A 12,109-nucleotide genomic window follows, 5' to 3' on the forward strand; every position below is an offset into this window, starting at 1 on the left:
TTGATGCTTTGCATTAGTTTTATTCTATACATAAATGTCATCTTGAGCAAATAAAAAGTTATAGCAGTATAAATTACTGAAAAAAACCCCAGCATAGTAAATAATTACAAAGCATATTAATAAAACAAAAACTTATAAACCATTTTTGAGTACTTTGGTCACATACTGGTGAAATTTATTTTGAAAGCAAAAATCAAAAATTATACATGTGTCCACACACACAATACACAGAACACACAGTTTATATATAAGCATCAACATTTTAGTTTCTCAATTTTGTTACCACAGCAGTATTTAGCTTTATTTTTAATAAAGACTTCCGTGACTTTTTTTTTTTAGAAAAGAGGGAAAACAAAAGTGTAATACATTCCTAGAAATTGAAGCTGTAAAAAAGTAAGTCTGCAAAAGTAGAACCTTTAAGCCAAAAACTTAAGTGGTAACAGAGCTAGTGTTAGTAAGGTTGAGATTGCACATAGATATATTGGTGCAACCTCCCCTCCACTTAGTATTGTGTTGTCTGAAGGGAAAATGACCAAATCCTGAGAGTCTTTCAACTGATTCACGTTCCAGTATTAGAATACAACAGAAGTATTCTCATGCTGGTAGTCACATAGAAATCCTTCCCTCCTTTCCCTAAACTAGCAAACAGAGAAATAAACCTCCCCACCTACTCCAAACTTAGTATCCTTAAGATTGATTCCACTTTACTCTTTAAAAATCTGCATAATTTCATTTTAATATGGCAGATGTTTGTGCAACTCCTTGCTGCTTGCATGGCAAGGATTTCCAATATCAAAGTGCTGAACACATAACACACCACTTTGTTTCAACATCTAAACTCCTTTGGTAAAACCACATTATTGACAACAGAGCAAAACATAAAATTACCAAATACTGCTTCTCCAAATAACCTCCTGAATGGAGGCTTCATCCTGTCTGTCATTAAGTGGCAGAACGATGGACCTTTACAACCACTGGTTGCCTCCAATCTGACAGCAAAAACATTTAAACAGGAATATTACAAATTGTAACCCTTCTTGTTTAGGTATCACTTTTATGTGATTTTCAATATATTATATGGAAGTGTTACATAAATCCTTAAAAACCCCTGGGTTTCTTCAGTTGGCAAGTTGGTATTTTAGTATTATTGAGATTAACAACTGAGGGAGGTCATCTGTATACTGGTTAATTCAGTTTCCTATCAAAATTGATTATATAGTTAGTGCAAATTTCCCACTATGTGAATTTTCTCATTTGTTGTAGTAGACAATACAGTATTCAACTCTATTTTTTTTCCACAGAATTTATTACCTATATCAAACTCAGATAACAAAACAAAGAAAACGATGGATAAGAAAACTTCCAGACAGTTCAAATAGCATTATTTTGTATAAAATGTATTTATTTTAAAAATTTTTTATCGTACCCTCTGCTTCAGATTCCCAGAAATATGAAATATGTAATGTAATACCTAAGAAAAGGTATTGGTACCATAAGAGAGTCAAACACATTTTATTTCTGTGCACTTGACTATCGGCTTTCTAATGCTCCCTACATATCATTTTATTGGTAGAAGGTACACAGCTCCACTCAAACTTTCAACTCATTTTATAAAAAGGTAGAAAAATATATTCAATATTTGTTTAACCTTTCTATATTCACCCTATCATACAGGAATCTTACAAAATGCTTTAGAATAATTTATTCCCTGAAAAAATACCAACACCTGCACAGCACCTGGAGAAAGGTCTCGGTGGGAATGTACAATCCAGTATTATGGGATCTTGAAGGTGTTTTTCTTCAGGTTTACAGCCAAGTCTTTTCACAAGTAAACCAAATAAATCCTGAAGAAGAGCTGGTGATGTGAAAAGTAAATTATAAAGTCTGACCATTAAGCACAACAGGATGAACTCCATGTTTAGTTGTCACATACTGATAAAATGTCATGTAGAAAAACTTCCTTCAAGGGTAAAAAAAAAAAAAAAATAGGAGTTTTAATTTATGTTTTTTAAAATTTTCTTTGTGCTCCAGTTAAGCAATGACATCATGGGTGTCACTGTTGGGTCTTTGGCGTAGAGTCAGCGGGGGCAGAGGCTTCCCATAGAAATCTGTGGAAGAAATTCCAGAGCAGAAAAAACACATCAATCTGTCACCTACCCCCTTCCTGGCTCAAAGAATGTTTACTAAATTCTTACTTCTTTAAGGAAAGCTAGCTATTCTGAGTTTAGAGCTAATTCCTCCAAGTAAAGTTTCAAACCTAGTGCTAATTAATATCTAGAGATGGATTGGCCAAATGAGGATTTAATTACATTTTGTTATACATGCATCAGTATTTGCTGATCAAGCCCAAAGGAGATCTGTAAACATCTCTAAAAATAGGAAAGGAAAAATTAAAAGTGTACAATAACAACTGAAAAGATAAAGCACTGAACTTTGTATGTTGCTATATTCAAGACTGCACTACAATATAGTTTTAAATGATAGTAATACTGAGCAGAATCCAAAATTTTGGGACCATTTATGCATGGCATTTATCTTGCTAAAATAAGCTAAAATAACTTTCTAAAAAAGCTGTTCCAGAATTTTTAGGTAAAACTGCAGCATTTCCTTTCGTCAATAAAGAAATTTAAAGTGGAAAAATTGTACAACACAAAGTTAATGTCAGAAGTGCTCTCAAACATTTCTAATGAATATAAAATAAAAACCCATGCAGACTGGAACATGCAAAACAGTTCACAAGCAAAATAATATGGAAGATGGTAAAAGGAAAGAGGTAGAAATCAAGAAAAAAAATAAAAGCAGCTTTTTGAAGCATTCAAATCTCAGTTCTGTTTATACAGACCGCCTCTTCCCCAAGAAAGCCTTGATGGCCTGCCAACACAAAATTCAACTTTAATAAACCATCATTTTCCAAGAAGACTATATCCCACTTGTCCTACAGATGCAATAACTTCTGTTAGAATTGCATTGAAACTGGACTACACTACTTTAAAAATACATAGAACTGTCTGTAGGATTGAGATTTTAATTATCCTTACATTTAGTCAGACAATTGAAAACACTTCTATGTTATTGCCATACATATTTTGATTTCATTAGCACTAATTGCAGCAGCAAGAACACTGCAACAAATGATTCAAAGGTAAATGAAAATCTTCCCAGTGGATGGTTTTATTCATCCATTTTTTGAGGTCTGGCAGAGCACTTTAGGACTGCCAGAGAATTTTACTTCCTATAATGAAAGAGGTTTAACATTCTTGCAATTCTCCACTGACAATAAACAGGCACTTATCACCTTGTGTTGTGCTGAAATTACTTGTATTACTGGAAAAATTGCAGTCTTCAGTGAATATAAGTGTGTATAATTACAAAGTTTGAATGTCTGAAAAAACTTTTAAACCCACCTTTGAATTTTGGGCAAAGCTGGGGGAGGGAAAAAAAGTAATAAACAGTGATTTATCTCTGCTGAAGGGACAACCAAAAATAAATTGATTTTCAGAAAGATGCAATTCAGGGATTATTGTAAAAAAAGAATCCAAGGTGGGCTCCAGTGGTCTCAGGGAAACTCTGAGTTTCCAGTGAGGAGCAGGTTCTCAGAGTGCAAAATATGTAAGAATTCATTGAAAAACACTGTTGTGTGAGAGAAAATGGGCAAGGCCAGGTGGGAAATTAAATCAGTGCAAGATAGACTTGGCAGTGCTGGGTTAACAGAACCAATGATCTTAAGGGCCCTTTCCAATCTCAGTAATTCTCTGATTCTATGCATCTCAAATTGACAGAGTTAAACCCCCACAGCTGCTTTAGGCAAAATAAATAAATAAATTATGTTTTTGGAAATCAGGACCTAACTAAAGGTTTGAGAGTGGTGGGCTATGAATGAGAAGAACTTTCTTCATTTATAAATAGTGCTTTCCTAATAGCAGTTTTCTTGCTAGGATTTGCAAGTGTACATCTTGTCAGAGGTTCAAAATTCCTGAAAAAAAGAATAAATCTCACAAAGAGTAGGCAATGCCTTGAATTCAGCTGTAAATTCTGAGTACTTCAAGATTGCTCTTACATCTCTGGTCAAGAGATAATTTCCCTACCAACATATTTGCTATTGTCAGCTTCCAAAATTATTTAATAATTGCACTTATTTTACAAATTCACACCTAGCTTAAGGAGGTTTTTTCCTCTTTGTCCCACCCATGCTCTTCCTATAGAATGCAACACCTCCATCAGGCACAGATAAAAATTGAGTTCCTTTTCTCCCCCTCCCTACCTCTTCATCTGGCTTTCCTTTCTTGTCACCTTCTCTCTATTTGCCTTTAAAAAAAAAGAGCAAGATGGTTTATGATCAACATTACAAACCATATTTTAAGCATGTGAATTTCCCGTGAGAAACAAATGTTTTGGGTTTAGAAATCTTATTTCCCCTTCAGGCATCTTTTGGTTCTCTGGCAGAAAAGCTCCTTGTTTTTGTGTTCCAGATGTCTCCAAATTCACTTTTCAAACTTTGAAAAATAAAAATGTAAGAAACTATCATCTCAAATTCAGGAAAAATGTAATATCAACATAATAAAAGTCTTCCACAATTTTCCAAAAATAGAAAATAGTCATTATCAAAGCAAGAAATCAAGACTGCCTACTGCACCTTGATATTTCCAGTTAAAAATTTTCATTTTAAATGCAGTATGTATGTATTTTAATAAAATTTAAAATTTTCATTTTAAACGCAGTAGGACTCAAGTAACTGGCCCCATTACTCTTTGCAATGTGTTGCTTTTTAATCTTGAGGTGCAAATAACTTCAGATCATTAACAACTTCAGACATGCCATTCCACTTTAAACTTTATGAGGAAATTGGAGAGAACTCCTTGATTTTCCTAATAAAAAAATCAGACTTGAAAAAATCAAAAAGATGCTTTCTGCTAAGCAAAAAGGAAAGCTTTTGGTCAATGAAAACTGGAATTTAGAAATGAAAAACAGATGAAGAATGAAGTGAATGTAGAAGTGAATGGAAAAAGGAGAATGGTTTGAAAAGGTACAAAGCTCCAAACACTTTCAATTACCAGGATGATGTGTTTCACCAAGAGGCTCAAGTTTTCCAAGTCTATTAAGTTTGGGAGTTCCCCATCCAACTAAAGGAAAACAAAAACTGTCAGAGCATTCCATGACTGCACTGGATTATTCTGAGCTGTACAGACCCTACAGCTCCTTGGGAGAAAACAAAGCATTTAGAAATGCTTAAGCTATGCACTACATTGCATCCATGCTGAAGAAAGATGAAATACTTCAAAAATGAACTGATTTACATTAAAAATATTGATATTTTTAATCATGGCAGCAAATAATCAAGTTTCTGGCTCTTTTTTTTGGGAAATATCATATCATGAAGTGGGAAACTGTATTAAAGATTTTCTAGAGAGGAAGGTTTAGTAGCTCCTCTCTGTATGAAAACCAGTCCAGTTTCAACATTCACAAGTGAGACTTTAAAGGATGACCCACCACAAATTGAGACATAAATTACTGTTTCTACACTTACCTGGTGGAAGGGCTGGTGGTGTAGGATTCTTGGGAAGAGAGTCCTCTGCATTAACAGGTTCTACTCTGTGGCCCCTTTTTAATTTTGGTTTTTTACTTTTTTTCTTATTGTTATCTACATCCAACAGAAAAAAAAACCCCATTACATATCCTACAGTTGTATTCAGGTAATATCCTACATCAGATTCTAATACAATTATTGGGGAGATACATCAGAGCTTTCAGTCCAGACTTAGACATAAAATTATGGGAAATGTAAATCACACAACATTTTGCTTAGAAAATAAACCGTGGGCATAAAATATATGTAAACTCTACATTTCCATGAAGAAATTCAACTGATATAACCTATTCCTGAATTTCTGTGTTCCCAATAGGTGACATTGGTATGTGGTATAATGACAAATACCACGGACAGAAGGAAGAAGCATGTGAAAAATCAGATTAAATGATTTAAAAGGCAGCAGTTTTACCTGAGTCAAGGCATTCTGAGGCTTGTTGGTCACTCTCTTCTGCATGCTGCAAAAGCTGGGCAGTTGTAGAATTGCACCTTTCCAGCCTGCTGTCATTTGTATTTTGGCTACTGCTACTTGATATGTGATCCTGCTCTGCTTGGGATTTCAAGACAATTGTAGCCTTTTCAGTCTCCAACTTTTGTCTCTTTTTTTCCTTTTCCAGCTGTTTTTCATTCTAACAAAAAGGACAAGATTTTTTTTTTAATTACTTCTAATGCTGTAAACTGACTAATAAGAAAGGCTACTAAAAAATGAAATTATTCCCCAAATATCCTATATTTAGTGTACAATTTATCTTCGAATAGATGAAGAAATTAAATTTCCAATATCCTATCCAGAGGAAGGGACAAAGAATTATAAACCAAAATGATATTTAGATTTATTGTCTTTTTTCTTGTTTTATTTTTGGTCCTATTAAAAAAAAAAACAAACAAAACAAAAAAAAAAACCTTTCTACTTTCTTTCTCCTCAATTTTTTTTTTTTTTTTGTGTGCTAGTTAAAAGAATACAGATGGTCAGAGCCCAAGTCTCCAGAAAATTATATCCTAGTTTGGATAAATACCTATTGTGGCATACAACCACAATAACTGGCTGCTTCACAATTCTGTGTCACTAAATCACCATCTCTGCAATATTCACAGCTGCACCTTTATTTTCTTGTTTTTGATGTTATTACTAAATGGATTATTGTGCACGTAGCTGCCTTGACATGTTCTGTGGACATGGGTGCTTTTGTCTTGGAAAAAAGCAAATGTTGGAATTACTTGCTTGAAAAATGTACATGGTTCTTTAGATTGTGTTATCTCCAGGCAACTGGATGAAAAAAAAAAAAATGAACTCAGAAATGTAGGTTAAGGAAACTTTAATATGAATGTGATTTTCATATTTCAAAATTAATAAAAAAATCTCAAGAGTCTATTTTCAACTGAAAAGAGGTTATGCTCACAAATATGAATAACTGAACAAGTCAGGAAGATTTGGTATGACTCACCACATCACTAAAACACCTTAGAATAAATGAATAGACCTTGAATATTTTCCACTTCTGAATCCCAGGAGTTTAATTAGGAAATGTTTTCAGGCATGTGTTTACATTTTACTGTGTCTACAAAACTTTTGTTCCCCAATCAATAATAGAGGTTTTCTTATCATGAAAACACTGATTCAATGCACAGAAATCAAGGCTGCCAAGATTAACGTAAGAATTAAAAAAGTGTTGTGCAGACAGACTTAGAACAACTCTTTCTTTTTTGTCATTGCCTCTCAGATATTATTAATGGTAGTTCTAAACAGACCCAGACTGCCACAAATTCTTCTACCTCAGAGATTACAGCAGATATAGGCTGGAAGGGGTTTTCACATTTCCCAGGCTCAGGCTCTTCCTCCTCAGGTGCATTTCCTTCTTCTTTTTCCCTTTGGCATTGTTGTTGGGTTGATGTTTCAGTGGTTTTGGGGTTGTTTTTTTGGAGCAAGGGGAATGGAAGGAGGGAGAATGAATAAAGAATTATGAAGAAGCCAGAAATCTTATAGAAAACAATGTCAGTCCTCCCCACTACACCTCTCAGTGTAACACAAACCAAACACAATCCAATATGGTCAGGAGGTTTTATGTGAGCAGAGACTTGTGGCAGATTAGGAACAAACCAATTTTTTAGAAATTTGTGAAATGTATATGAAGACCATGTCAAGTTGCAGCTGTCTAAAATGTACTTTAGTAATTTACTTGGTTATTTAAACCAAAACAGCCAGAATATAGTCTAAGACACTTCCCAGCTACTTCTCACAGTAACTGAGACTTAAAATTCTCTGCCTATATAAGGCAGAAGAGAGGACAGGGGTGCTCAGGAGATATTTTAAGAATGCCCCAGTAAAATTATTAACATCAGCTCTTCACAGGCACCACAGTAGGCTGCTAAAGACCAGAAAGAGATTTGAAGGGGAGTAATAAATCAGTTATCCTGCCTTCCCTTATTGCATCATCTTTAGTTCCTTCATGCCTCATCTGTTGGATATCTTGAAGTTTATTAAGCATAGTATTGAATAAATTTTCACATCTAGTGTTTGATATTCACATATGGGTTGGAGAGTCTAACTTAATACTTTATTTTAGAAGGCAACTTCAGATTGAATCACAGGAATTATTTTTTAGGTCAGCCTTCTGTGAAGTTATATTAGTAAGGCCAAATTTATTACACATCTACCTTGCAATTCTCATTCACAGCACATTTCCAGCATGCAGCAAATCAAATAAAGGGGATGAAGAGGCAAAAACTTCAAGAAAGATTCTTGGCTTGTAAGCTTTAGATCCTGGATAGCCTGGTTCCTGTAAGATCTAAGCACAGGAATGAACTAAATATCTCAGAGAAGGGAAGAAGGGATGGAGTAGGAATCACAGGAAAATACCTCTGCTCCCGTATCCTCCTGACTCGCTCAGCTCGTTCCAGTTTTTTCTGTTCCTCAAGTGCTTTTTGCTCTGTAGTGTCTCTCTGGATGCGCTCATTTAAGGCATCAAAATCTTTTGCTATGATATGGAGAAGCCAAAATAATCCCTTTTTGATTGATTTATCAATTTTTTTCCCACAGCCCATGATTGCTGAGCAAGGTTCCTGTAAATATATGGAGAAGGAAGGAAAAATCTGCAGTTAAGACCACATTCCTTGACTGGAAACAAGAAATTAGTGGAACAATTACTGTTGACTGTGAAGCTTGTAAAACACTGGGAATTATGGGTTATAAATAGTCCATGCTAGATTTATCAATCAAAATGAAAAAATCTGAGATGAAAGAGAATCAGCTTTGCTTCAGTTCGTGAAAGAAAGTTCAACATGTTCATAAGCACCTCGGGGATAAATAAAATCTCCTGTGAATTTGTCAGAAAAGCTGTCAAAGCTATTTTATACAACAGAACAGGCACTGCACCTTGAGTGGAGTAAAACCTTTTGTAATTATACTCTCAGCAGTGAGAGAAACATGATCCAGGCAAATCTGTTGAAAGAGAAATGCAAACCTCATTGAGAAAATAGTTCTGAAAACACATCTGGTAAGAAATCATTGAAGGACCAAGAGTGCTTCTCTTGAGATTAAAGCACTTCAGGAAGATAGGATAATAGCCTTCAAAAACTTAAGGTGAAACTGCAAATAGGAAAAGAATAATTTCCTCTTATTTTTTCATGTCAGGAGGACAAGTAAAATCAGCTTTAACTGGGATAAATGAGGCAGGGCTTGATTCAAGCTTGGAACATGGAAAAGGTTTCTCTCAAGATCTCCTGGGAACTGTTTTCAAAAATGTTTTGGAGCACTGTATGTGTCTTTTAAAACATTCTCTGAATAACAACTGAACAGAACCAGCTCTGTGGATGACACGTAGAGATGATATTTCACACTGATTGTGTTCAGGTTGGAATTTATGACAATTAAAAGGGACTCTCCAATGCCAACATCTGAAAAACTCTATCTGCTCTCTCCATCTGACAAGGATTTAAATGGCACAACAGTCAGATATGGAATGTACAATTTACAACAGAAAAAAAAAAATCTGACCAGTTATGTTTAAATTAAGGTTCAAATATTGCAGGGTGCCTTTTGGCACCCTGCAATACCCTCCAGCAGAACCTACCCAGAAAGGAGATATACAGCAGATGTATACAACTTGTTTGTCTGAGAAAACTGAGATCAAACACTAGCCAGCACTGGGGCAGTGTTCTTCTCAGTTTGCACCAAGATTCTTGTTGCTGAAGTTTGGTTACAAAATGTAAACATTTAAAAATATGGAATATATAGACATATTAAATAAGAAGAAGAGGAAGGTCATTCTCACTGACACTGTCCAACAGCAAGACAAATTACTCCTTCCTTTTGCTTTAATACTTTGTGGTGAAATTTAAAGATCTAGTGGAAAACTAACTACAAGAATAAGAAGAAACGAAAGGTTTTTTGGTCATTGTCTAGCTTTGTATCTTGTTTCACAATGCCTCTGTTTAAACTGACACCAGGAGTCAATTTAGACTGAAGGAATTTGGGACCATTTTTATCTTTGAAGAGCCTGGTAAAGAAGGTGTCCATTAGAATATGAAACAGTTTTAAGTGAGTGTGATCTGGTGTCTTTCCTAATTACACACAAAATAAAGAACAAGAACAGCATGTCAGAAATCAAGCAATTCAGATGTACTGGAATACGCTAATATCTTCCAGGTCATTTTTTGATGAATATTTTTCAAGAAAATATTTTTGGTAGAGAAGCTCCTTGGAAAAAAAAACAAGGATGAACTTGCAATTTTAATTTTTATGATTGCTATATGTGTATAGTGCAAAGTACACTAACTGAAGAAAAACACTCAGATAATCATGACATAATAAACAGAGCTATGCCCTGCTCTAACTCAGCTATTAGAGAAGACAATAGCAATATGTAGTGCTCTATAAATTTTGCAAATCTCCCAAATGAATTAAAATTATTTTTAAATTTTAAAATCCAAAGCTTAAATGGTTTTGCAAAACTGTCTTCTTATCTTGGTTAACAACACCATAACCCTCATTATCTTTCAAAATATTTTTTACTGCTATCAGAAAAAGATTGTGAAAATAAAGCCTTATCTAAAACACTGGTAGATTAAAACAAAGACTTAAAGAAAAACTTCAGGGACTACTAATTTGGATATATTATCTGAAATGTTGACCAATATTAAGCAACTTTCATTAAGGTTTCTGGTTTTGGCTCTCCCCACAAAGACTTCCTGCTAGGTTTTTTCTTAACAGGACAATGAATACTACATCTAAATTTCAGTTTTATAGCATGTAGCATGATTTCCTACCTTGATGGAAACTTTACATTATTTACATATGAGAAAACACTGCATCTTCAAATCTACTTACAATTTGACAGAGACACTTGTGTTCATTAACCAGCCTTTCCAGAGATAAGGACTCGATCACATCTGCTTCTGACAGAGCTCCTTCTCTGTCCTGCTTATTTGCCAGTCTAGAGGGAAGATCAAAAGAAACACTCAGCATCCTGCCACAAGAGAGACTCTCACATCTCCAAAAGCTGAGTTTGTGACAAAATTAGGAAGAAGAAGGGGAAGACTGAGAAAGAAAAGATGAAATTCCCTGTTTCTGCTTTAATTATTTCTTCTGCCCAATAAAGCATGTTAGTCTATGCACCATTTTCATCAGTTGCTAATGTTAGATAATCACCAAGGTGCTTAGCAATAAATTATTTCTAGAGAAAGCAATCATACTTACAGTTAAGAAAATAGACATAAAAGATCATCCTGCTTTACTCCTAAATCCACACAGGACAATCTGTTGGAGCCTCTGGATGAAAGTTCACAGTTTTACAACTTCCCAAACACTTTCCCTGTTTTAAAGTGCTTCAGGATCATCTCAGCTCTGCCTGCTACCCAGCATTTCTCTCTGATGCCTAACAATGTTTTGAACTTGCTCTTCCTGAGTAAAATTTACAAGTGTAGAGGGAGGAACTTGCATGAATGGCTCTAAAACACATATTTTATTCAGTAGAGGAAAGCAAAAAACCCCCACATAACTCACAAAATAAGTATTCTGTAAGATGAAGATCATTGTCTTGTCACTTATACGTGGCAGGAAATAGGACTCTAGAAGACAGACTTTCATTTAGGAGTATAAAAATACAATCTAACCTTATTTTGCACTTTCTACAACAATAATAATTCAAGCTAAGTGCTGTACAGCATTAGAAAATAAAAATTTTTTGAGAACTTGCTTCTCTCTAAAGCAGGAATTCCACTAAAATAATGTTCCTCTGAAATTTAGCAATTTCAATGACATAAGAACTCTGATTCAATTTTCTGGATAAGAAGACAAATATTTGGCTTCCATGAGCTCAGAGGCAGAAGGTTTTGGAACCAGACATCACAACCTTCTTCCTGAAATCTCAAGTCACTCTCATGAACTCAAATGGCTTTTAGGGAACTTAGGCCAAAGCTTGTACTTTGAATTTATGCTAATTCCTTGCTAGGAAGGAACAGTGGTAAGAATTTACTCTGTAGTTACCAAAACTTGTCAACACTTCAGTTTGATTTAAGACCTTACTT

The 12,109-nt window shown here is 34.7% G+C and overlaps 1 protein-coding gene across 7 annotated transcripts in view; it reads right to left on the minus strand.

Moving 5' to 3' along the window:
- ARL13B (ARF like GTPase 13B) overlaps positions 1-12,109 on the minus strand; it is a 33,542-nt gene continuing 21,433 nt past the window's right edge. For 2 of the 7 annotated variants that reach the window (XM_072924022.1, XM_041713718.2), the window contains 7 exons: positions 10,911-11,016; positions 8,442-8,644; positions 7,358-7,451; positions 5,997-6,213; positions 5,525-5,638; positions 5,052-5,120; positions 1-2,108 (listed from right to left, as the gene is read on the minus strand). In XM_072924022.1, coding sequence (XP_072780123.1) covers positions 2,032-2,108; positions 5,052-5,120; positions 5,525-5,638; positions 5,997-6,213; positions 7,358-7,451; positions 8,442-8,644; positions 10,911-11,016 — 880 coding nt within the window. In that variant the 3' untranslated portion in view covers positions 1-2,031. Of the gene's footprint in view, positions 3,424-4,261; positions 4,306-5,051; positions 5,121-5,524; positions 5,639-5,996; positions 6,214-7,357; positions 7,452-8,441; positions 8,645-10,910; positions 11,017-12,109 lie in introns of all 7 variants that reach the window. The other 5 variants (XM_072924023.1, XM_072924028.1, XM_072924035.1 and 2 more) reach the window with 5 other exon arrangements.

Source organism: Taeniopygia guttata, chromosome 1 (genome assembly GCF_048771995.1).
Source record: "Taeniopygia guttata chromosome 1, bTaeGut7.mat, whole genome shotgun sequence".
Classification (NCBI taxonomy): domain Eukaryota; kingdom Metazoa; phylum Chordata; class Aves; order Passeriformes; family Estrildidae; genus Taeniopygia; species Taeniopygia guttata.